This window comes from Carlito syrichta, unplaced genomic scaffold (genome assembly GCF_000164805.1).
Source record: "Carlito syrichta isolate Samal-C Ts95f unplaced genomic scaffold, Tarsius_syrichta-2.0.1 Scaffold303527, whole genome shotgun sequence".
NCBI lineage: Eukaryota > Metazoa > Chordata > Mammalia > Primates > Tarsiidae > Carlito > Carlito syrichta.
The window spans coordinates 168682-192906 of NW_007247623.1; the positions used below are offsets into that span (position 1 = coordinate 168682).

Consider the following 24225-nt stretch of genomic DNA (forward strand, 5'->3'; position numbering starts at 1 on the left):
CAAAAACTCAAAATTATCTATACTGGGAAAATGACGCCAAGTAATATTTTCTGGAAAATATTTTGCGTGTATTTTATGAATAGAGTCAGGTGCATAGCATTATTTTCTCGTCCTTTTTAGATGCAACAGATTAAAACATTTTGAAAGGAGCATTGAATGCATATAGAAGGCTTATTTTCAAGAAATCTCTTAACTTCTGATCGCCATGAGCTAACTGGTTTTCAGTAATATTAATTACTAGTAAATTAACAACACTACAATAAAATGGGACCCAAAATGAGAAGCATTCTGGGAAAAAAAAACACGCACAACAAACCATTAGCTGGACTGGAGTGTTGTGTTTTCCCCATGTGTGAGTAGTTTAGTCTGATTTCTGTGGGGTTGTACAATGGGAACATTTGAAATTAGCCTAAGACAGAAACGAAGAGCCTTGCACATACTCAAGCCGCGATCCCGTTCCTCTTGGTCCCCTTCTCTTTTTTTCCTACAGCGCCCACTGAGACGCATGACGATTATGTAGATGTGGCTTAAAATGATCATTGGTGGGGGCAGGACTGGCCTGTCGTGAAATGTCATGATCAGCTGATATCGCTGGAACTTCCACACCTGGTTGGATATTGACTTTACTTCAAAGAAGGTATTGCTTTAAAAAGAAGATATTTTTACAGTGAGTTATATATTACTCTTTATTGTAATTTCCCAGAGCAATCATCGTTATTCACATTTAAATGAAAATACAGGATGAGAGGGCCTTTTAGTGCCTCTTGATGCTGCATCCTCAGTGACCTCGTCTTGGTTTATCCACTGATGGATTATCTATGCTCAAGAACATTGTACTCATAAGTAATTAAGAATCAAGTGTATAAAATTGCTATCTACTGCTTTCTTGAAAAACCACACCACAGTCTACTGACCCATATGCTCAAGACATTTAATTTTCTTTATATGAAGATATGCGCCATTAACTAAGCTTTCTGAAGTATTTAGACATTCAATTCAGTTAGACAACAGGATGGCTATTTTTTTTTTTTTTTTTGCAGCTGATTTGATTACTGACCGTATTTGATTTAAGTTGTATTATTTTAGGAACTCTGTCTTATTTTAGTTTCTAGACGAAGCAGTAAGTGCATTACTGCCTTGTCTATCAACACTGGGACCTACGGAAGCCAATAACACTCTGTGACCTTTGCTTTCTCATCTCTCAAGCTGGGAGCTTGAACCAGATTCTCTCTGATGCCCTGTTCAGTTTTAAGATTTTATATTTCTGTGAAGTATTTTTCCCTCATTTTTTTAATCTTAGAAGCTAAAATCATTTTCTCACCATTTATTAGGCAGGGTCAACATACTCAACACATCGTGCCGAATGGGCAAGTTTTATGAGAAATTTGATTTAATAATTAAAGCCATTTTTTCCTAGGCCATATTATCTTCTATAAATGATAAGAAAATATTTTATATAATACAGTAATTGTTACAGCTTGGGAAGTTAACATTGCCTCCTGAGCCTCAGCTGATGAATTTGAAAAGCATGACTTGATCAAATCTTTTCTCCCCAGGAGATTTTCATCTAAGAAAATATTTTCATTAGATTAAAATATACACTAAAGTGTTAAAATACTAGCCAAGATTAAATTTACATGTACTTAAGTGTCAACTCCTGATTTATGAATACACTAAAACTAATAAGGTTGAACAAAAAGACTGCAGAAATTCCATCTATTTAAAAGCCCTAGTGAAATTATCTGCAAACATATGGTTGTTAAACTGGAAATCTGAGATTAAATTGGAAACCTGTACAGCAATAAATAACAAGCACTTGGTCATCGACCATGACACGTACTTGAACACAGCAATCAGAAGGTTCACCAGCAGGATGTTGGCCACCAGCAGGTAGCACGCCATGAGGGCTGGCGTGAGCCAGGCACCTGGGATGCAAGGAGGAAGTCGCTTGCCCTCCTCATCGTAGAGATTTTCACCACAAGGAGCTGAAAGAAAAGTTTGTGGTTTTGGTGCTTGCTTTTACATATAATGAAAAGAATAAATATCTGTTATATATGTTAGTCAATGATCTATTTCTTTTTATTTTTCTTTTTTTAGATGAGAAAATATAGTTTATTTAGAAAGTAAAAGAAAGAGAGATTAATTCACCTCCCCAAGGCGGGGGTGAATGCCAAGAAATATGGAGCCCTATTTCTTTTTCTTTTCTTTCCTCCTCCTTTTCTTCTTTCCTTCCTTCTTTCCTTTCGAGTTAGAGTCTCACCCTGTCACCCAGAATGGAGTGCAGTGGCACAATTACAGTTACCGCAGCCTTGACCTGCTGGGTTCAGGCAATCCTCCTGTCTCACCCTCCTGAGAAGTCGTTGGGACTAGGCACAAGCTATCATGCCTGACTAATTTGTTTATTTTGTTGTGGCAATGAGGTCTCATCATGTTGCCCAGGCTGTTCTCGAACTCCTGGACACAGGTAATCCTCTCGCTTCAGCCTCCCAAAGTGCTGGGATTATAGGCATTGGCTACTACACCAAATCGTATTTCATTTTCAGTAAAATTGTTTTCTTATTTCATAAGCAATATTTTTGCATGTGAAAAATATTAACTCATACAAAGAAGGTAAGAAACTCATATCTGTGCTCAGTCATTCTTAATTTATCATATTCGTAAACATTTTCCCATTTCTTTGTTGTGTTTTTTGAATAAAGTTCTTAGTTTTGAAGTAGACAAACTATCTTTATGGTTTCTTCCTTTATTGTTATCTATTTGAAAGTTATTGTGCCTTCTAATTATTTAACAACAGCTTATGTTGTCTTCTGGTTGTTTTCTTGGATTCATTTGTACATTAAATTTGAAAATATTTTTGTTATTTGATGTGAAGTAGGGATCCCCGCTGCCCCTCAAGACTTGTTAATCAACTGTTCTGGTACCATGTTTGAAAAATAATCTTTTTTTCCCTTTGCTCATTTGAAATGCCACTTTTATCATGGGGGATGTTTCCTACCTTAATAAAGATAGGATGATCCCAACAAGTGAACTTATGATAGGCTTACTTTTTACTTACAATTTAAAAAGTATTGACACCGGAAAACAAGAGAAGTATTTGAAAACACCATAAGACTATTACTAATCAGCTAAGGAAAAAGCAATTAATAAACACATCTCATGGACCAGAATCATCAATTACTTATAAACTTACGATTAATTTCCATGGCGTAGACTACATAGCGATTAGAAAGCAGGTTTTTTTTTGTTTTGACGGGAGGGGAAGAAAGAAAATAAGATCACAGTTGAGAGAAAAGTAAAACAAATGATTTAACAATGCAAAAACTGTTTTGCTGTGAAGAAATACACAGATGCATGCTTGGAAACAGTGATCTATTTAGAAGAATTGTATACATTATTAGTTCTAGAAAATATATTTCATGAATATTTATTTTACCATATGTCATAAGCAACAGCGGAAGCTCACTAGTTAAAAATATTATGAAAAAGACATGATGTTTCTGGCAGATGATCATTTTAACTTACAGGTTAGCCAGTCCAGTCTAGCACACATACCTCATAACCATAAATAGTTACAAAATTATTTTGTAATAGGTCAATAATTAAAAATCTACATTTAATAGTGTACTGAAAACAGCATGACCTCACACTCACCTCTTTGTCTTCTCTTATTACCCGATTTATTTTTAAAAAATTAACAGTAAAATGTTACAGCTTAAGTCTAGAGTCCAGGGACTTTGAACATATATGTGTATTTATATAAACTATCATGCTTTTGAAGCCAAATTTGATTTTTATGTTCTGGTTTACTAAGCTACAAATATACTCAATAGTTGACATTGTGATACTTGTAATAATGATATGTACAGAATCACATTTTATAAGCTAGAAAGAAGGCATGAACCTGTTATCTATCAGTCTAACCAAGCATCAGTGATACACTAACAACCCTGTATTTCATATGAGAGGAGAATGTTCAAAATCTTTTATTCCCAAATAGCAGAATTCTGGAAGCAGCAGAAATGCTATTATACCTGATGCTTCATGATAAAGTATAACATGCCAATGAAAATGTTGATCCTGACATGAAAATGGAACTGAAGTGCCTTGTTCACTGGTGGAGCATTACCTGTCCTGGTGAAACAGGTACAAGAACATTTGAGCTTCATGTCCCTATAATGCAGGGGACACTGTGGCTTACTAGCTCAGCCTGCAATGGAGCTGGGCCTGCATTCCACAGAAATCTATGCAGGATCATCATTTATTTTCTCTGTTGTCATCCAGATGATTGTTGCTAATTTAAAAAAAAATAGCACTCCAGTAGTGAAGAGTAAATGGGTAGCTATGTGGAAAATTGGCTTTGATGGCTTGAAGAAGAGGATGAGGTGAGGCACCCATTACTTCTCCATGCTCTCTAGTTCATTCTACTGGAATAATAGTACCAGTTTTATCTTGGGGTGGAGAGATATCAGGGTTGAAAAATAACTAGGCTATTGGCAATGGAGCTGCATTCATGTGATAGGATGCCCACCAGGTCCAGCTCAAAGGAGGTGAGACTCTTCCAGATTTCTAGTGAATGGCTTTTGAAATGAAAGAAATGACTGATACCTGAAAATCTGCATTTCATAATCTGTACTTATTGATTCATAAAATAATTTGATGCCTATGTCAGAATGAAAAATACTTTATTTCCAAATTAATACATGCTCTTCCATTAATTTGGAACTGATCATCTGCCTTGAAAGCAGGGAAGAGAATCTTACTATGAATTCTACTCTTACGGTCTATCTGGTCTGCAAACACCTCTCCATAGATCATCCAGTAGGGCATGTAGAAGATGTTTCGGGCCAGTTTCCAAGAAGGCTTTTCCTCTGGGTGCAGAATGGCTTGACGGGCTACTCCAAAGCTCATAAGCACAACCAGCATGATGACCACAAAATACAGCATGTCGATCATCTGAGTAGGGAGAACATATGTCTCTTACTGACTCAACTCATGGGCCAAGTTCACCCTGGTTCACTGTATTGTATTGCTCACTGCAGTAAGCACTTTATGAGTGCTCAGGTAGGTTGCAGAAAACCTCTTCCTCTTCCTTCTCTCTCATCCAAGAGCTCCTAAATTTTTCTACTCCATGCAATGCCTTATGCCCAGAATGTCTTATTCTAGAACACTGCTATCCTCATCTGCTCTCCATCTTTCTTCTCCTTTATTGTTGCCCATAAACACATGCTCCTCTAGTGCCTATGACTGCTAATGAAGAAAGGGAAGAATTATGAGAAAAGATGGGAGTTTGTAAGAGAGACCAAGGAGTAAGAGGAGAAGGTACCTAAGGAGGTAGAGAGGTTTAAAAAAAAAGGCCAAAAAAAAAAAAAAATTCATTATACAAATGCTGAGAGGTTACAATGAGCAAAGGACACTAAACTGGTATAATTCCTAATTTTCAACATCCCTGAAGATGAAGGCCCTTGCTGGAATTAAGTGAACCACTTTTCCCTTAGCTCAAAGCTTGCATTATTCCTAAATTAGTAGGCAGCTTCCTTTCTTCTGGGACCAGTCCTAACACTGAAGCTGTTTTAGGCAACATAAGGAGAACCTGCTGGTGCATGTTTAGTATCATGTCATACTCTGTGGCCTGTTCTGGAGTAAATGTCACTATGGATTTGTCTTGGCCTAATCACATAAACTGCGTATGTCCACTCCAGACCAGAGCAGATGAACTGAAGACTGTCTGGAATACAGGTAGTGGAGTGCCCTGGGCCTCCTTTGTCTCTGACCTCTACCACACGTTAGAAGATTGCCAGTAAGAATTTTGCCATATACACATTCTAAAATGGATGTGATCTCATAGAACACCAAATCTAGGTGCTTTCACTAAAGAATGTTGAAAATATATTTCCAGCCATCGAGCTATAGAGCAAATATCAAGATATTTATTTTGCTACTAAATTCCCTATTGCCTCAAAACTTGATGTACTCATGTCCTGGGAAGATGAAATAAGACCTTATAAAAGAGGAGGGTATTTTCTTTAATCTTATTGTAAAATTATACTTGTTAATAAATTAGAAGGAACAAAAATGAAAGTATCTGCTCATCTTACATTTTAAATATGATGGAAGAAGGTATGGAAGAAGGAAAATATTATATGGAAGAATGAAGACAGTATGTATTGAATACCTGATATATATTGAGACGTATATGTATATATGCATGTATATACATATATACACAGTATACGAGGTGGGAGACCCCCCCAAAAAAAACCTAAAATAGATTTATTTAAAAATCGTGTTGTATTCTCATGCTTAAACTCCAGTTACCTTCAAAGTACTCTTCGTTTGATGCAATACGCCTATTGAGATGCTTTTTTCACTGCTCAAAACAGTTTTTGAACTTGCCAATTTTGATGCTTTTTAGTGCTTTTGCTGTCTTTTGTTTCACCCTTCCACATCAGCAAAATGTTTCCCTTTGAGAAATTTTTCCATACAGGGAAACAAAAAAATTTCGTTTGGGGCAAGATTGGGTGAATAGGGAGGGTAGGGCATGGGGGGTTGTTCTTGTAATTCACCCATCATGAGATGGGCAAACATGTTGAAGGAATTTCCCCCAAAAAATTCACTGAAGCCAAATGCAGTGCCTCTCACAACAGTGCTAGGTGGTATGCTGATGCCAGTAGATTCCTAGAACACTTACCTTATGTAGGAAGCCTGTACTATAAGGGGCCTGCCCTCCAAAAGATAATTCTGGGTTGGGGGGGGATCCCTCCTCATCTGTATATACACAGTAGGCTCTCAACTCATGTTTTTCTTTTGGATTTTATTAAATTACCAACATATAGGAGAACTGTACATTTCCTGTAAGAAACCAACTACAAAGGCAAGATCCAGTGAAATCAAAGGAAGCCACGCCTAAGGCCTGATCCTAATCACATCCAAAGTATTTCTAGTTACCCAGGAGTATCATTACTAACCATCTTGCCAATCATCATCACATAGGGTCCCAGGTACTTGTTGACACCAAAGATGTCCAGGACACGGATGTACCAGAAAATGATATCCACACAGTAAATCACTCGGCCATAGCCCATGTATGGCTGGTTCTGTAGGCGAAGGATAGCTCCAACCATGAACGTGGAAATGGCCACGAGATCTGTGATGTTCCAGTACTCCTGAAGCCAAACCTTTATTTTCTGGCTGAGTTTGCCTGGTTCTGACATGAGGATCTGAAAACAAATGCCAGAACAATAAACTGAGAGTGCCATATCGAAAGCCTTGTCTTTTTAGACTCTTGGAACGATAAGACTGGTGGAACATTCCAGGGCATCTAGTCTGAGAAGACTGTAAACGCTAATCTTCTCAGGCAGAGAGAAATATCTAGAAAGGGAAATTCCATGAAATCCTCCCTATTCTTAGAGTCAGGTTTCACAAACTCTCAGGAAATGCCTTCTAAATTATGTCCTTCTGGCTGTAATTAAAGCAGCTGCCTTTTGATTTCTTTTCTAATTATCTGGACATGTGCCTGTTAGTCCACATTCCATACTCATGCAGGAGGAAAACTCTAGGGCAGTGGTCCTACAGAGGGGCAGATGGTCCCAGAACCATCTGCCTGGTGGAAATGCAAAATTGGGCTAGGAAATGCTGATTTGCCAAAATTCCTTTGCAACTTGAATGTGAGACACCAGGGGAAAGCTGAACCTGGTTTTCCCCTACTCAAGATATTATCCTTTCAAAATCACTACCAATTACAAGGAGATTTCCATAGAGTACAGCGGAAAATATTTAGCAGGCAGCACGTATGGACATGTGCAGGGCCATCCCAAGGGGCACAGCTGTCTGTGGTGCTACAGCGGGTCAGTGAAGGAGCTGCAGTGCCAGGTGGTTGCGGAGGTGTCCTGGGGATGTCCTGGGGGTCCCAAGGGTGGGATGAGGTGGTGGCTATCAACCAACACAGGAGGGATTTGCTAACTTAACCTTGTACACCAGCTGATGGCCACCTTGTCTTTCCTATAACTGAAGGAGGCTCTTGCAGCAAAGAACAAGGTCTCAGCGTATGGCTGACACTTGGCAAGGTGGTGATGACACTGGAGGCATTAAGGCAGGCCACTTGAGAAATCCCAGGTGTAGCATCTGCAGAATTTGAATGAAATCCAGCTAGAAAAGGAGTAACCATAAAATTACACAATTTTAGATCCAGTGCTCTTTTGGTGTTTCAGGCTCTCATGAGACCCGTGGCATCATACTCCCTCTACCTGGACTAGGTTGGTTATATTTTTCAGTTCAGTGAAAGGACCAATACTAATTACAAAATAATAGTATTGGTTCTACATCAGTTGGAGAAAGGATATGAAATCCCGTTGTGGAGTTTTTTTCAGTTGAAGTTTGTTTTTTGCTTGGATAAGTCTTTCTCTTTATAAGTGAATATAGTGAATTAAAACTTGTGGATGATATCGGAGAGAAAAGTATCTGGCCCATATTTCCTCTGCTACCTGCAGTCAGGGCCTTCTTGGAGTTACATTTTCATTTTAAGCCTTCTGGGATAATGAAAGTCAGGTGTGAGACAGTGTCTGTTCTTTTTCAACACTGAGTTGAAAACCTTGTCCCCTGTTTGCCTCGGCCACATCCCCAGGATCCTTTTGCCAAGTGGACTTGCCCAAACCATCTGCTGCATGTGCTGCTTTTGGCCTACACCTGCCTCCTCCTGGGAGGTCTGCTCTTGGACACTTGGAGCTGCATCACCGGTGGGTGCCAGTGATCAGCTGACGTGGGGCAAAAAACTTCACTCAAGGTAGGACAGACTCTGTGGTGTTCAATCCATTCAGAGGCACCTACAGAATCCACCTGAAACCACACGTCACTCAGCCTGTCCCTACGCTGGCCTGTGCCTCCACTCTGGCTCCCTCTCACTGAGAGTCTGTCGTTCATGAGTCTCTTGCAAAAGCGTACAGTGTGTAAATGCACAATATGATTCAAAGTCCTAAGTTACAGGAGAAATGTCATCTCTTGTATCTCTCTGTTTTTAGTTTTATGTCTGAGAAAACTGAGCCAAAATCTGTACCCTATTTTCCATAATTGGTTTATCTGAGGTAGCTGGCAGCATTTGCTATTGCTTTTATATGCACCCAAACCTGTTTTTATTATTAAATATTAACTGATTTTGCCTTGTGTTCTGATTTGCAAGTTCAAATTTTGTTGGAAAGAAAAGGTGTATACATCTTAAATCAGTAAATGAGGTAAACTTAGGGTTGGGATGGACACCTCAAAAGAAAAGTCCCAGGGAACATATAATTTGCATGCAGTGTGTTTGCAACAAAGAGCCACATCTGCATTTGAAGTCAGTGGTTGGTTAGTGGGGCTGGGCGGGCCTTTGGAGTCAGCACCTCTCGTATTTTCTCTAAGGCCAGGCTCACGATGTAGGAGATGACGATCCACTCCTGGAGAGAGGGCCAGCCCTCCATCCGCACCAGGATGACATAGTTAAACAGCAGTAGGTAGCCCAGGTATGATATCTGAAAGAAAGGCAGGCTGTTAGTGTGTTGGGGGGGATCATGTCAGAATCAAGTTTTATCAAGGCTGAGACATCTTCTTCAAATGAATTTTCACTTCTGGAGGAGACTTTCCCTGCACATCACTAGCACAGATTGAGGAAGGCATCTTGTACTACAGCATGATATGGGCACTAACGTTTCATTTTCTACATGAAGATATATTTGCTGGTGCTATCATCCTCATGAGGAAATTGTGAAGTTGCAAAAATTATGACAAATAGGGAAACTTAATAGTTTACTGGTGTGTCTTCTGCATTCCTGGAAACTGAAAAATGTTACTGACTCCTCCCTGCCTCATAAATTTCCCTCTTGACTCTTTTCACGACTGATGGATGATGTGGGAAGTTAGAAGAGAGGACATGTCAGGGAGACGTGGGTGGGGCAGGGCAAAGAAAAAAAGAAAAGAAGACATGTGGATGAGTTGTCTGCCCAGAATATAAGTTGGCCCAAGAGTCCCTTCAGTCAGCAGTGACAAGTCTAGGATTTGCTATGACCACAAGACATCTTTGTGTCAAGGAAAGAGGCAGAGTTGGAGGTTGGGGGGTAGAGTGAGGAATGTGGGGTGAGGTATGGGGTAGAGCAAGGTTGTCTGAAGTTGATTCCAGGTTGATTCAGCATAAAGCTGGGGAAGCTTCAGAGACTTCTTCTGAAGTCTTGGGGTAGGGGTGCTAGCAGTTGAGTATTTGTGATTCAGCAGTTTTGTTTGTGTGTGTGTGTGTGTGTGTGTGTGTATGTTTTTAAGATCTTGCTTTGTAGTTGTGTGAGCCCTTTTTTTTTTTTTTTTTTTTTTTGAGTCCGAGTCTCACTCCGTCGCTGGAGGGCAATGGCACGCTCATGGCCACCTCAGCCTCAACCTGCTGAACACAGGTGATCCTTCTGCCTCAGCCTTCCAAGTAGCCGGAACTACAGGCGCATACTACCACACCCAGCTAATTTTTTGATTTATTGTAGAGACAAGGTCTTGCCAAGTTGCCCAGGCTGGTCTTGAACCCCTGGGCTCAGGCAATCCTCTCGCCTCGGCCTCCCAAAGTGCTAGGACTACAGGTTGAGCCACTGAGCCTGGCCAGTTGTGTGAACTTTACCAGGATACAGGTAGAATTCCCTGTATCCACTATCTACTCCTTGCAGGAGGATTAGAGCCAGAGTTCTCAAACTTTGGGCTGTGTCATAATTCCTGGGAAGATGGAAAATGTGTGATGACTCCCCCAACCTCCTTCAGCCAAAGAGTCTGCAGTGAGGCCAATGTTGAGAAACCCGGACCGGGGCTCACTGGCTTCCTTCCTCCTCTTCAGCAGCCTCTGTTGCTGAGCTCTCCTGCAGGCTGAGCATCCCCTAGGCTCTCATCTGGTTCTAGCTAGAATAGGTGAGCAGCAGTGACTTTGACTGCATTATCAAGTTTGACCGCCAAAATGTTGAGTTTCCAGGCCCTTGGCTGACCCTTGAGATTACAGCCACGCTCCCTCCATCCCCCAGAACTCTACTTTGCCTCCAGCCTACCCTTATTCATTGCCCAGTCTGTGGCCTGATATCCAGCTCCCATGTCCCATCTTCTGCTCCTGCCTCATCACCAATGGGAACACAGTGCTGGGGCCTGCCTGGAGCAGGCTGTGACTTGGTGCTTGGGGTTTCATGAGGTTTATCTCTCCGCCATACCAACATGGCTGCACAAGCCACAGCGTGTCTGGTCACCCCTGCTTGGACTGCCTGCAGCTAGGTTATTTTCATTCCTGGCCCTCCTATCTGCCCTCCTTTTTACCTGAGCTAGACTTGGGCACTGGAGGGGGCTGAAGGATGCTTGCAGGCCAACCTGGTCTGTTTGTTGAGCATTTCAGAGTAGAGAGGTCTTGCTTTATTTTCCTATTCTAGACATTTGCCATCTGGGCTCAGCTATGTTCTTATAGTAACTCCTTCAGTTTAATGAAAAAGTCTATGAATTTTCTATTATTTGTTATTATTTTTAGAGATCTGGGTAAATGAGAGCTTCAGGAAATATCTTTTTTTAAAATTTATTTATTTATTTTGTAGAGATGAGTCCTTGCTATGTTGCCCAGGCTAGTCTTGAACTCCTGGGCTCAAGCAATCCTCCCGCCTCAGCCTTCCAAAGTGCTGGCATTACAGGCATGAGCCACTATGTTCAGTTTATAATTGTATTCTTAAATGAACAGAGATGACTAGTGATTTAAGGAGAAAATCGACTGGGTCCAGTAGCTCACGCCTGTAATCCTAGCACAGGAGGATTGCTTGAGCCCAGAAGTATGAGACCAGCCTGGGCAACATAGCGAGATCTCATCTCTACAAAATTTTTTTTTTAAATTAGCTGAATGTGGTGGCCCAGGCCTGTAGTCCCAGCTACTTAGGAGGCTAAGGCAGAAGGATCTCCTGAGCCCAGGAGGCTGAAGCTGTGATGAACTGTGATCATGCCACTGCACTCCAGAGTGAGACAGAGTGAGACCCTGACTCAAAAATAATAAAATATATAAATAAAAATAAAATTATATTCCCCTAAGTTTGTATTACTAAAGATATTAAGAGAATCTTTCATTTTAAGCAATAGAGACTATTTTGCTTTATGAATGGTGTATTTTGGACTTAGAACGGCCACATTCCCACATATGTAAATATATGACAAGCTATCTACATCCAATTTTAGCCAGAGATCTCAATTAGTCCTGCTTTTGTTTCCATAATTTATTTTAATTCAGTGAATCTTTAAGTACTTTTTTAAGATCTTGAAATTTTTCTTGATTCCAACATGTCAAAGCTTCAAGAAATGCTCAATGGCAAGTGTTCAGAAGGAGCCCTTACTGTGTAAAACCAGAACTTGACAATGGGTGCGTTGTAGAATTCACAGATCTTTGTTCCAATGGGAATACTTTTCTGCTTTTTGTGCTCATTCTCCTCATCCCCCTTTCTTGAGCCAGTGTCTGCATTTGCATCCTGGAAAACAAAGCACAGCACGTGGCAAGCAGTTTGCAAAATAAATGGGAAAGGCAACATGTCCTGGCACATGGGCACCTTTACAACACACCCCCATTAGTTATAAAATATCCCCAGTTAATGGGGTTTCTCAACCCATGGTAAGAAATCTCAGTAGTTTTGAAAGTGAGAGCAAGCTGATACTCTCAGAATTGAGGGCAACACTGACCGTGTTCTCCTCTTCTTTTTCTTTGCCATCTTCATTTTCCTTGGACGTTTGATATGAGAAATCATCATACGTGCGAAATTCCAGAAACAAGATAGTGGGGGGAAGAAGAATCCCCATGATAACCTATGAATGATGAGACATAAATCAATTTTTTAAGCTGCAGCAATTCTAGAAAATTAGCTGGTAGAGCTAAAGTTTTAAATTATAATCTTCAATATTGGTCAATAACCTAGGAGCCCTAGAATATATGTATCCTTGTTCTGTGTCTTGTTGTCCTTGGTACATTGGTAGAACTGCAGAAAGTGGAAAATTTAAAAACATCTGAATTTTTTAGATGAATGGCAAGCAGCATTATGGGTAATGCTGACTTTAAAAAGCAAAGTTCTGGCCAGGTGCAGTGGGTTATGCCTGTAATTCCAACACTTTGGGAGACTGATGTGGGAGGACTGCTTGAGCCCAGGAGTTGGAGAACAGTCTGGGCAAAATAGCGAGACCTTGCCTCTATTAAAAAAAAAAAAAATTAGCTGGGCATGGTGGTTCCTATAGTCTCAGCTATTTGTGAGGCCGGGACGGAAAGATCATCTGAGCCCAGGAGGTTGGAGCTGTGCTGAGCCATGATCATGCCACTGCACTTCAGTCTGGGTGACAGAGTGAGACCCTGACTCGAAAAGAAAAAAAAAAAGCAAAGTTCTTACATTAAATTTCAAAGCAGAAGTCTTCAAATTAAAATATAAATAAATAAAATATAATAATACCTCTAGTGAAGTAGGCCAAAAGTATCTTATATAGAAATAACTAATGTAACTGAGAATATATGAACTGAGAACTGGAAGACTAACACAAGAAGGACTAAATTGGGCTCAGCTTAGACAACAAAAGCATGCCCTGGTCTTTAGATGGAGAACAGGTTGCCCTGTTTATCAGTACTTTTCTGTGCTCTACCAATTACTCAAGATCATTTAAATTTTAGTTTGAATTATAACTGAACCTTAACTTTTGTGTACAGTTTTTGTTTTTCCTGATATGTGTGATTTCCCTTCTATTTTCTTGTTAAGGATTATAAATGGTTTTTGTTTCCCTACACTTTATTCATTATACTTTGTGGTTTCTCATTCAGTCTATTAATTGGAGTCATTTCTGTTTTCCTGGAGTACTTTCTTCTCAAATTCTATGAACTCCCTGGACTGTCTTTCCCTCTGCTTTTGTGTGGGGATTTGTAAAACTTGAGGCTAGATTCTTACATTCCATGTTACCTTTTTTCTCTTATAATTTTTACTCCCCCCCCCTTTTTTTGCTAGAATACGTGCTGAAGTAATTCTTCTGAATGGGTATGTACAAAGTATATAGTGTGAGTTTTTGCTTGTCTTAAATAAATATACTTTTCTCATGTTTTTAAATGGCTGGCCTTAGTTTAAAAAAACCCCAGGTTTCAAATGTTTTCCCCTCAGAATTAGAAATGTCTTTTTCACTGCTGCCTTTTGGGTTTCAGTATTGTTGATGAAAGGTCTGATGCCAATCTGATGCTTATCCCTTTTTAGGTGACCTAGTTTAGTTTCCTTAAAAATTTAAGAATCTGTTTATTCTTGGTATTCTGAAACTATTCAAAGTTATAGTATAATATCAGCTTAGTATATTATATAGAATTAGACAGGCACAACATTTATCTTTCTAAGAAATGAAGTGCCTTCTATTTTCCAGAACCATGCTACACAGTATAACATATATTATCTTTCCTTTATCCTCATAGTGAGCTCTAAAGTAGGCATAATATTGCCATTAGATAGCTGGGTTATCTGCAGGTTAGAATCTTGTCTCAGATAACCTGGTAGTTAACAGGAGTAAACAACTGAGCCAGCATTTGATCATGATACAGTTTTCTCCCTACTACATCCTTTTCAAACACTTTCAGAGTTTCATATTCTCTCATCAAATCATGTCATGGAGACATTGCTGGTTAAAATTATATCACACAATTTCAGAGTTATAAAGGTAGTTATAGAAATAGAGTTCAAGTTATAAAGGTTTTTATAAAGGTAATTACAGAAATAGAGTTCAAGTTCCTGCTTTAATGGCAGGTAGGTGAACCAACAAGGGTGTGTGATTAGCCATTCTTCTGAATGGGTATATAATTCTGAATGGGTAGGTACAAGTAATTTTCCATTAAAAGACCCTGACTGTGATAGGGGTTTGTGCCAGCCAGACATGTTGGCCAGGTGGGATTCTGGCATTAGCCCACCTGGATTAGTTAGGTCCTGCTCCCACCTCAAGTTGTATACAGATCAGGGAAGCGAACCAAAAAGACAGCAAAAGCAGGTTCAAAAACTGTACCCGTGGGCTTGGAGGCCAGAGGAGTGGGGCTGCTAGGCAAGTTACATAATCTCAAAGCTCCAAATTCCTCATTTGCAAGACAAAGACTGTCACAGAGTTGCTCAGAGGAATGAATGAAATAACCCACAGGAAGTGTTCAGCTCAGCCTGGCAGAGAGGTCACATCACTGTTGCCCCTTGCCTGCTGCTTAGCTGCATCACACATACCTTCAGGCCAGGGTTTTTCCTCATTCGCAGCCTGCCCATCCACATGTCGGTCAGCAGCATCTGGCTGCAGGTGTGAGCAATGAAGTCCCGGTGTTTGGCTGCAACAGCCAGTTTGAGGCAGGTCGAGTTGCTCCAGTTTTTCAGTTCATAGGTCAGAAGTTTCATGGCGATCTGCTCATCGTGCTTATAGGATTGGTCTAACAGCTCCAAAGCAAGCTGGCCAAAGTCTCTGGAGGGAAAGAGAAGGAACCGGGATGAAGCTACAGTGGCCACAAGCTCTTTCTTAGCATGCCCATGGAACATATGGAACCACAGGACACAGAATCCTTGATTGGAGTGGGCTGTGAGGTCCTCTGCAAGCAAGAAGCTTAAGAGATATGTCCTTGGAGGGGGATGGCCAGGGACATCTGGGCTCAGATGGGATGGGACTGACTGCTCCTGCTGCAAAAGGAGCTTTAGGTTGATTCCAAACCTGCCCCTCGGGGCCCAGGGACACAGATGAGAAGACAAAAAATGTCCTTTCCCTCAAGTTGTATACAGATCAGGGAGGCGGACCAAAAAGACAGCAAAACCAGGTTCAAAAACTGTACCCATGGGCTTGGAGGCCAGAGGAGTGGGGCTGCTCTTGGTGGCATGGGGGGGTGGACATTGACAGGGGTGACAGGAGGGCTGTGGGTGCCAGTTAGCTTTAGTTTCTTGATCTCAGTGCTGATCTTGCCAGCATGCTCCACCTGGGAACAGTCAGCCAGCTGTGCATTTGAGATGCGTGCCCTTCTCTGTATGTGTGTAACACTTCAATATCACACTGATTACAGGAGAATTCAATGTTCTCAGTTGATAGAGCGAGGCATAGTTGTCATAGGACTCAGAGCAAGGGGGATCTAGTTGCTGATGGGGGCAGAGGTAGGAGTTGAGGGAGCATGGAGAAGGTGACACAAGCTGAATTTTGAACATAAAATTTATTCCCTTCTCCACACGACCCCGATTCATTAACTTTCCCAGTTCCTTCAGTTTTTTGTCATGGAATATGGCTAAGATATGGTCCCACAGTGATCAACTGCCTCTGTTTTTGTTTCTTTGTTCCGTGGAAGATTTTATTCCAGTTACGAACTGAAGGATGAAGAAGGCAGAATTAAGTGTGGGAGAATGGCCTTCTCTGTCCCCTGAATGCTGCCTGCAGGACCTTCGGGTTCAGGTCCTGCACGATGCAGGGTGACACGTCACTATGTGAGGAATCTAGGAAGCAAGGGACGATGTCTGTTAACCCACAAGGTCAGTGGACGCGTCCTCATTTTTAGAGAGCCTTGAATTCCTAACATTTAGAAATCAGCTGGTAATTTTAGAAATCAGCAAGTCCAAAATAAAAGCAGCAGGCTTCAGAAAACAAAGTTGTTAGACGTTGGCAGAATTGCTTGTGTCTGCCTCACGTTCATGTGCCTATAAAGTTGTGCAGGGACCTCCAGTGTCCGTTCTGGCATGAAAGGAAATTGGAAGTCATCAGTCCTAACAACAAGTAACAAGCCGAACAAGCTCAAAATCAGCAACTCTTAGTTCCATCAGAGAAATGAGGTCAGAGGGCAAACTGCCGTCCCCCAAATGGAGAGACAGACAGATAAAGAGAAACACACTGGAGCAAAGCCATATTGAAGGAGCCAGTGAGGGGCCAGGAAAATGTGAGCTGGAATTGACAAATTGCTGAAGGCCTGGTGTGGACAATTCTGGGAGTTAAAATTCCAGGTGACTCAATCATGGGGAACCCCTAGGCTTTTGTGACTTTCATCTCCAGGAGACCCACCAGGTTCTCACAGTGAATATAGGAGAAAAATTCTTTAGTGCTTTCAGCAAGGGCAAGGGAAAATAAACCATTTTAAAAATACACCAGAGAGTAGTTACTAACACCTGCAATCCCAGCACATTGGGAGGCAGAGGCGAGAGGGTTGCCTGAGCCTGTGGGTTTGAGACCAGTCTGGGCAAGATGGCAAGACATATAATTTTTTAAAAAATTAACTGGGCTTGGTGGCGCATGCCTGTAGTTCCAGCTACTTGGAAGGCTGAGGTGGAAGGATCACCTAAGCCCAGCTGGTCGAGGCTGTGGTGGTCATGAGAAACGTGCCTCTGCATTCCAGCCTGAGTGACAGAGTGAGACTCCGATTCAAAAAAACAAAAACACCAGAGCATTCTGTTCTTTTTAATAAAGTCTGTTCTCAGGAGATTCAATGTTAACGGATCTTCACCTACTGGAATCTTATCAGAGCCTAACAGACATGGGGGAGATATTCTCAACTCCAGACCCCTCAAAGCCATCTTGACCCATCTAAGCCAGGAGAAAAACTGAGAAACGCTTGTGAAAGTCACAGTCCAGGGCACTGGAGCACTAATGTTGTACTCCCTATTAATGTGCTTTTCTTTATGGACATTTCTTTGTCTTTGCATAATGACTGTGTTTCCATAGTTTGCATGAGAAGGCAGTGAACAAAAACAATTACAGAAACACCTCAGAGAGACAAAAAAAAAAAATACTGGTGTAATGAACAAAGCAATTTATAAACAAGCTTTAACCATCATTGTCCTTAAATGAGTAGTATATTGGCCACATTCCCCACAAAGGGACAAGTACTCAGGACAGGAGTCTTTTCTGGCCCTTAAATGCCCCCAGACACTAACTTTGAATTGTTGTCCAAGTCCTGGGAGATGTCATCCACCAGTTCACTCTCAGAGGACTCGTGGGCCATGGCCTTGTAGAGCTTACAGGCCACCAGAGCCTTGGCCATGCTCTCTTCTCCTCGTTGCCAGAGAAACACTGCCATTTTTTGGCGTTTCATCAGCACGGCCCACACCATCAGCTCATGGAACGGATACTGGAATCGACTCACGGCAGGATCGTCCACATCAATGTCGATCTCCTCCTCCTTTTTCTTCTTTTTCTTTTTCTTCCCTTTGGTTGGAGGCTCATCGTCCTGAGGGGAGGGAAGAACATTTTTCATGGTTTTGCCATAAAAGTATGCAACAGAGGGTTTCAGAACTACTGGAGAAAAGAAAATATTTGTCAGAGGTAATAAAGAGACTTACATATATCTTAAGTTTTCCACTCTGTATATTAATTATTTTGAAAAGATGCATATGTCTATTATGATAAGTAAATCATCTAAACCCAAATGAACTGAAAAGGCAAACTACTGTATGAATAACTTATACTCCTGGGTTAGCAGTTTTATTTAGAAACATTTAACTGAAGAGATGTTGAGAAACTAAAGCAAACAAAATCTCCCCCCCAAGCAAAATACAAACAGCACCGCGGGAGAGGTAAGGGCCACAGTTTATTTCCTCAGAGAAATCTTCCAGTGCAGCAAAATATCAGCACTCACTTGCCAGACATAGCTGAACCATCAATGAAAAATGTAAAAGGGATAGAGATAATGTCTTAGGTTTCCTTCCAGTGTTTTAAAAAAGCAAACATTCTCCTTTGAATGTGTTCTGTCCTTTCCCCCATATGGTGCAAGCGGAAGGCCAACATTTCCCATTTCCTAAAGGGATTATGAAAATGGTTCTGAAAACAGAGCAGGATTAGTAAGAAAGGCAGATCATGACTGGGAGAACTGGCATAGAAAAATATGTGGGTCTTATATGATTCCAGGCTAATACTTTAGAACTCAATGGAATAACAGAAACAGATGTTTGCTCTTTTGCAAACAGGGCTCCCATCAATTATCTCCTCTTATTCTTACAATGACTCTGAGAATTCCTTCCATTCCCTCAGATTAAGAAGTTGTGACTCAAAGTCAGAATAACTCGCCTACATTCAAACAGTCGGAGTGGGCTGGAGGCTGGGGACTCTGAGGGGAACCTGGCTTTCCAATTCCTGTCATGAGTTGTTCACGACTGACCCAAGTTTCGTATTATGAGTTGGGATAACACATATATTGAAACTATAGTATCTCGTCTCAGATTTAAATGTTTTTGTTCTAATTTTGTCACAGTATATCTACACTCACATTGATGTAGGGAAGGTTGGTCTATATAGGTTAAAAGTGACACATTATAGAAATTTAAAAATGAATATAGCACTATTTTCAAGAATATATAAAATCAACTGATGCTTAATGAAATATTATAAAACAGAAGTACTTTTAAGCCTACCTTTCAATAACATGTATTATTAAAATATTAATTGTGTGCAAATTATCTTAACATAATTGCCACAGAGAGAATATGGGAAACTAAGAGTTAATTTTCCTAAAATGCAAAGGCCTGATGCAAATCATTGAGAAAAAGAGAAACAAACCAATAAAATAGCAAAGGATACGAGCTGTAGTTGTATAAGGAGAAAATGGACACATACACAATCATAGTAAGAGGATCTACACACACCTCACTGAGCAATGAGTTTGAAAAAAATTAGTAAATATAGGAGCAAACTGAGTAGCAGAATTACTAAGTCTGACCTCATGAATAAATATGAGTTGTACCCAATAAATAGAGAATATATGCTGTTCCTAAAAAACAAAAATCAACCAGGCATTATATTTCAATTCCTTTGAGATGTTCTGTCTCAACATGTTCCAAATATCAAAAAAGCAGGGAGTCCACATCCAAGGAGCAAAATTAGAAATCAGCAATAGCAATATAACAACAAAAGTCTGTATCTGGAAAATTTAAAATATACTTCTAAATAACTCTTGGATTAAAGAGGAAATGATAAGCCATTTAGAAATGAATGGTAATGAAGGTTTTACTTACCCAAACCTGTGGGATACCATGAAACAAAGTTCAGAAAAATGTATACCTTTAATGCATTTATTGGAACACAGGGAAGATTGAAAATGAATGAACTTTACTTTCAAATTGAGTCAATACAAATAGTACAGTAATTCTAGGGGAAGTCTATGGAAGGAATGAATAAAAAATAAAAGCAGGCATTAATAAAATAGAAACAGAAGAAAGTTGATTGATAAAGCAAAAATACCAATAAATCTGTAGGCAAGTATGGTTAAGAAAAAAGAGAAGAGGTATAGTTTTTAAAAGTCAGCACAATAAATGGTACATAACTTAAGATATTGAGGCCACTGAAAACTGAAATGCTATGCCAAAACTTATTCCAATGAACTTGAAAGTCTAAATAAAATTATTTTTAGGACAATAAAAATTACCAAAGTTGACTCTAGAACATAGGAAGCATGAGTGAACTCATTTATAATAGCTATTGGAAGCAGTGAAAGATATACTCCTAAGAAACAGGACAGGATCAGGCTATTTTATAGGTGAATCCATAAACTTCATCAAACAGATAAACCTTCCCTGATGGAAAGAGTTTGAGAGAACAGAATGTCATGGAGTGCTCATAACCCTTCCCAGAACACACAACCGATAACATGAGACAATGGTAAAGGTGAGTCTTAACTGTGAACACAGAATTAAAAACCTTCTATCCTGAACCCATGCAGAATTGGAATGCTATCGAGCTCATGAATTTATTTGAGAAGGATTGTCCCAGTAGTCAGTATTAATATTCTGTGTTATGGTATTTCTTCCATTTGTTTAAATATTTTCACGCCTAGTATTTTGTTCTTAAGTTCTTTTGTAAAGGTTGTTTCTGGTATTTTTGCCTGCTTGTGAGGGAACTTTAGTTGATTTTCTTGGGTTTTCTAGATACAAATTTATTTTTGCCAACAATTTTCTCCCCTTTTTGGGTATTGTTTCTTTAGCATTTATTTTTTTCAAGTGGTAGAATTTTCAGAACACTTTTGAAAACTAGTGGGGTTAAAGACAATGCCAACAATAATTTTCATAGCAATGACTTCAGGGTTTCACTGCTTAGTTATACATTTCCCTTGCTCTAAGATATACATGTATTTTAATCATATCAAGAAAGTATTTTATTTTACTATTTATTTTATTTTACCATTCTTTTTCAAGTGAACTAATTTTTAAAAATTAAAGATATGTTTTACATTTTTTACAGAGTTCCCATTAGCAACTGAGAAATGATCATGTCATACTTTTTCCTCTTTGACTTGTTGACATAATGCAATATATAAGATTTACTAGCCCTGAATGATATTTGCATCCTTAGAAGACTTTGGTTACTAGTTTAGGATTTTAAAAGTATTCTATTTTTGGTATTACTTATGATTTGTAATATATAAGTGGCATTACTTTCGAGGTTGTTTTTGTTTAATCATTATTTGCTTTTGAAACTGTGGTTTTGCCAACTCTAAAAAATGAATAGCATAGGTTTTATCCTTTAAAAAAACCTGTATATGGTCATTTTATATAATTTGACTAAGACATCTAAGTAAATTTTGTTGCGTAGTATTGTGTATTTACGAATACAGAATGAAAAGGGATTCATATATTTGACCAAGATATCATAAACTACTGAAAACAAATTCTACTTACTTCCATTCCCAGAAGTTTAAGAGCTTTAGGCTGCGTAGGGAAAGGGGAGGGAAAAAAATCAATTTACTCAGATATCTAATGTTAGTAGTAGTAGTGTTAGTAGTACACTAATAATATTTTAAGTGATAGACATACTAACGGATTAAAAAGCAGTTCATATCATTAACAATTAATGACAATATCAAGGAAAATAAATTCTTTATGGAAACTCTTCTTCTGTCAGCAGAAGTTAGAGGAGAAAGATCTGCAGACACATATAACCCTTATTCCAGGTAAAACCAGAGAAACGCCCTAGACAAAAATCCAGACACAGAGCTATGGGGCTCTAAGTGGGGGTGAGGGAAGGGCATCATGAAAGATCAGACATTTGAGTTGGGCTTTTGATAAAAGTGGGCTTTTGAGGGGGAGGGGGACAGAGGGAGAAGACATGGCAGGCACAGTAATGCAACTTGATTTTGGCAGAAGTAGATCGTCTACTATGGCTGTGTGGGGACAGCCCACAGAGAACCTTGGATGCTGTGATAATGAGTTTGGCCACAATTCTTTAGGCAGTGAGGATCCCTGGGAAATTTTGAGCAGGGAGTGATGTCATATCCCTGGTTTTGGAAGATTATGGTAGCTACAGTGGTGGGATGGTAAGACGGGGTTGGAGAGGGCAGCCACGGTGGCCATGGAGCTCAGGGGGAAGTCGTGGGCAAAGGAGGAAGGTGAATGCAATGATTGGGCTGGGCTGCCAGACCTGCCCAAGGGTACTGGAGAATGCCTCTGTGTGAAGCTGAGACCCCACACACAAGAGTGTTGCAGGAGACAGGGTAGGTGTCCTTGGGGATGTGGTGAAGAGTTGGACTGTGAACAGGCTGAGATGTGAAAAGTACAGCAAGGAACCACATATCCCTCCAGGAACCACAGGACACTACACATTCACTGAGTTTTACCCTCTTTGGTCCAAACAAATTGTTGTAAAGGGTCCGAAAACTTTTCCGAGTATAGTTGCAGCGGTAGGCTCCTCCCATGAGGTACTCTAGCACAAGCCCTATGTCTATGAGGCTGATGTGGTAATCAGGCGGAAGGTTGCTCTGTAAGAAAAAAAGTTTTGTCTCAGGCCCTATAAGAATGCATTCATGGTGTGGACCTCCTCACCCACCTCAGGCTTAAATGGTCATCTCAGTCCCAACTTGGGAGTTCACATGACAAACGGGAAATTAAACAATATTCAATGTGTTACCATCTGATTGGAGGGGAAGATGGCTCAAGCCATGTTCCAGAAAGTGAGTTTCCAATGAGAAGAAAGGGTTAGAAACCCACATAGCTATTGGATCAATGACTGGCCATGTGTGTGGCTCAGTCAGATTGGTCTGTCGTCTACACGTTGTGAATGTAAGGAGAAAGGTATGTGAGGCTTCCCATGTAAAAGCAAATCAGTTTTGATGAGAAGGTGCTCTGATAGCTGCTAGCAGGGGAGAAGCCAGTGTCAGGGGTCTGGAGGCCAGATTTCATGCAGAAGGAGGAGAACTTCATGGGAGGCAACAGGAGGACAGAATATCCCAAGGGCTTGGACTTCTCTAATACAAACCACATGGTGCCTTGTGACTTTCTGGGGGACCCCTTTAGTAAACACCACAAACTATCTGATGTGAGCGGAGCTGGTGAAGGTGTAGAGTTTTGCATCAACATGAGAGAGGGTACATGGAGACTGAGTCAGCATGGGAGAGGGGAGGAACGACCGGAAGGGAGGTTTCCCCAAAGCAGCCATTCATGTCCTCTTGTCCAGAGGCAGAGTTGACCAGCCATTCACCAGGATTTCTTGCTGTGTGCCACTCGTGCTTGGTTTGTTTCATATAGCTGAAATGAGGGTGCAATCTTGGGAGCCATTGCATGGGAATTACTCATTCCAAATACCCTCCCTTTGGAATGGGTGTCCTTCACTCACACATTATATGTTTTTCACCCCTTATTGTGATCTTTGACTGAGTCAGGGATTCCTTAATGCAGAGATAAGGAGATACACCCTGTCCAAGAAGCTCGCTGTTGGGGGAGAGAGGCAAAACTGTCAGCAGTCTGATAGTGGGACATGCAAGAGAAGCAGCCTAACTTGCCTGGATGAGCCAGGGGGAGAGTGAGAAAGGGCTTCCCAGAGATGGTGATACCTGAGGTAGTAGGTGGAGTAGGGATAGGCGTTGGGGGCATTGAGAAGGAATAGTACTCCAGACATGAGCAAGGCATAGTCAGGACAGAACAGAATTCTTAGGCACCAGAGTATCAGGCAAAGTGAGTATATGGTGTGGTGGGGACATGATGAGAAAGAGAAGGGGACACAGACATGAGCCAGGTCCAGTGGGGTACATCTTTCTCATGAACTCCAAGTTGTGGCCCAGAAGGAGGCTTTGGAGGATTTTAAAGCAGGGGATGGTAGAAGAAGGGGTGGGGTAGAAGACAGCAGGGGGTTATTGAAGTGTCAGGCGGAAAATGGTTGGGCCTGAACTGGGGTAGCAGTAGCTTTTGAGTTTTTATACCTCCTAATCCACCCTCCAGCTGGGTCCTGTGGGGAAAATCAGATTTCTTTTTTTTTGAGTTGGAGTCTCACTTTGTCACCCAGACTGGAGTGCAGTGG

General features: G+C 40.6%; 1 protein-coding gene across 1 annotated transcript in view; it reads right to left on the reverse strand.

Moving 5' to 3' along the window:
- TRPM1 (transient receptor potential cation channel subfamily M member 1) overlaps positions 1-24225 on the reverse strand; it is an 80954-nt gene that overhangs the window by 22388 nt on the left and 34341 nt on the right. The window contains exons 13-24 of the mRNA XM_021712632.1: positions 22550-22690; positions 21615-21644; positions 17883-18175; positions 15219-15447; positions 12685-12807; positions 12345-12476; positions 9372-9500; positions 6966-7217; positions 4779-4953; positions 3191-3211; positions 1841-1985; positions 441-643 (exon numbers count right to left, since the gene is read on the reverse strand). Coding sequence (XP_021568307.1) covers positions 441-643; positions 1841-1985; positions 3191-3211; positions 4779-4953; positions 6966-7217; positions 9372-9500; positions 12345-12476; positions 12685-12807; positions 15219-15447; positions 17883-18175; positions 21615-21644; positions 22550-22690 — 1873 coding nt within the window. The remainder of the gene's footprint in view (positions 1-440; positions 644-1840; positions 1986-3190; positions 3212-4778; positions 4954-6965; positions 7218-9371; positions 9501-12344; positions 12477-12684; positions 12808-15218; positions 15448-17882; positions 18176-21614; positions 21645-22549; positions 22691-24225) is intronic.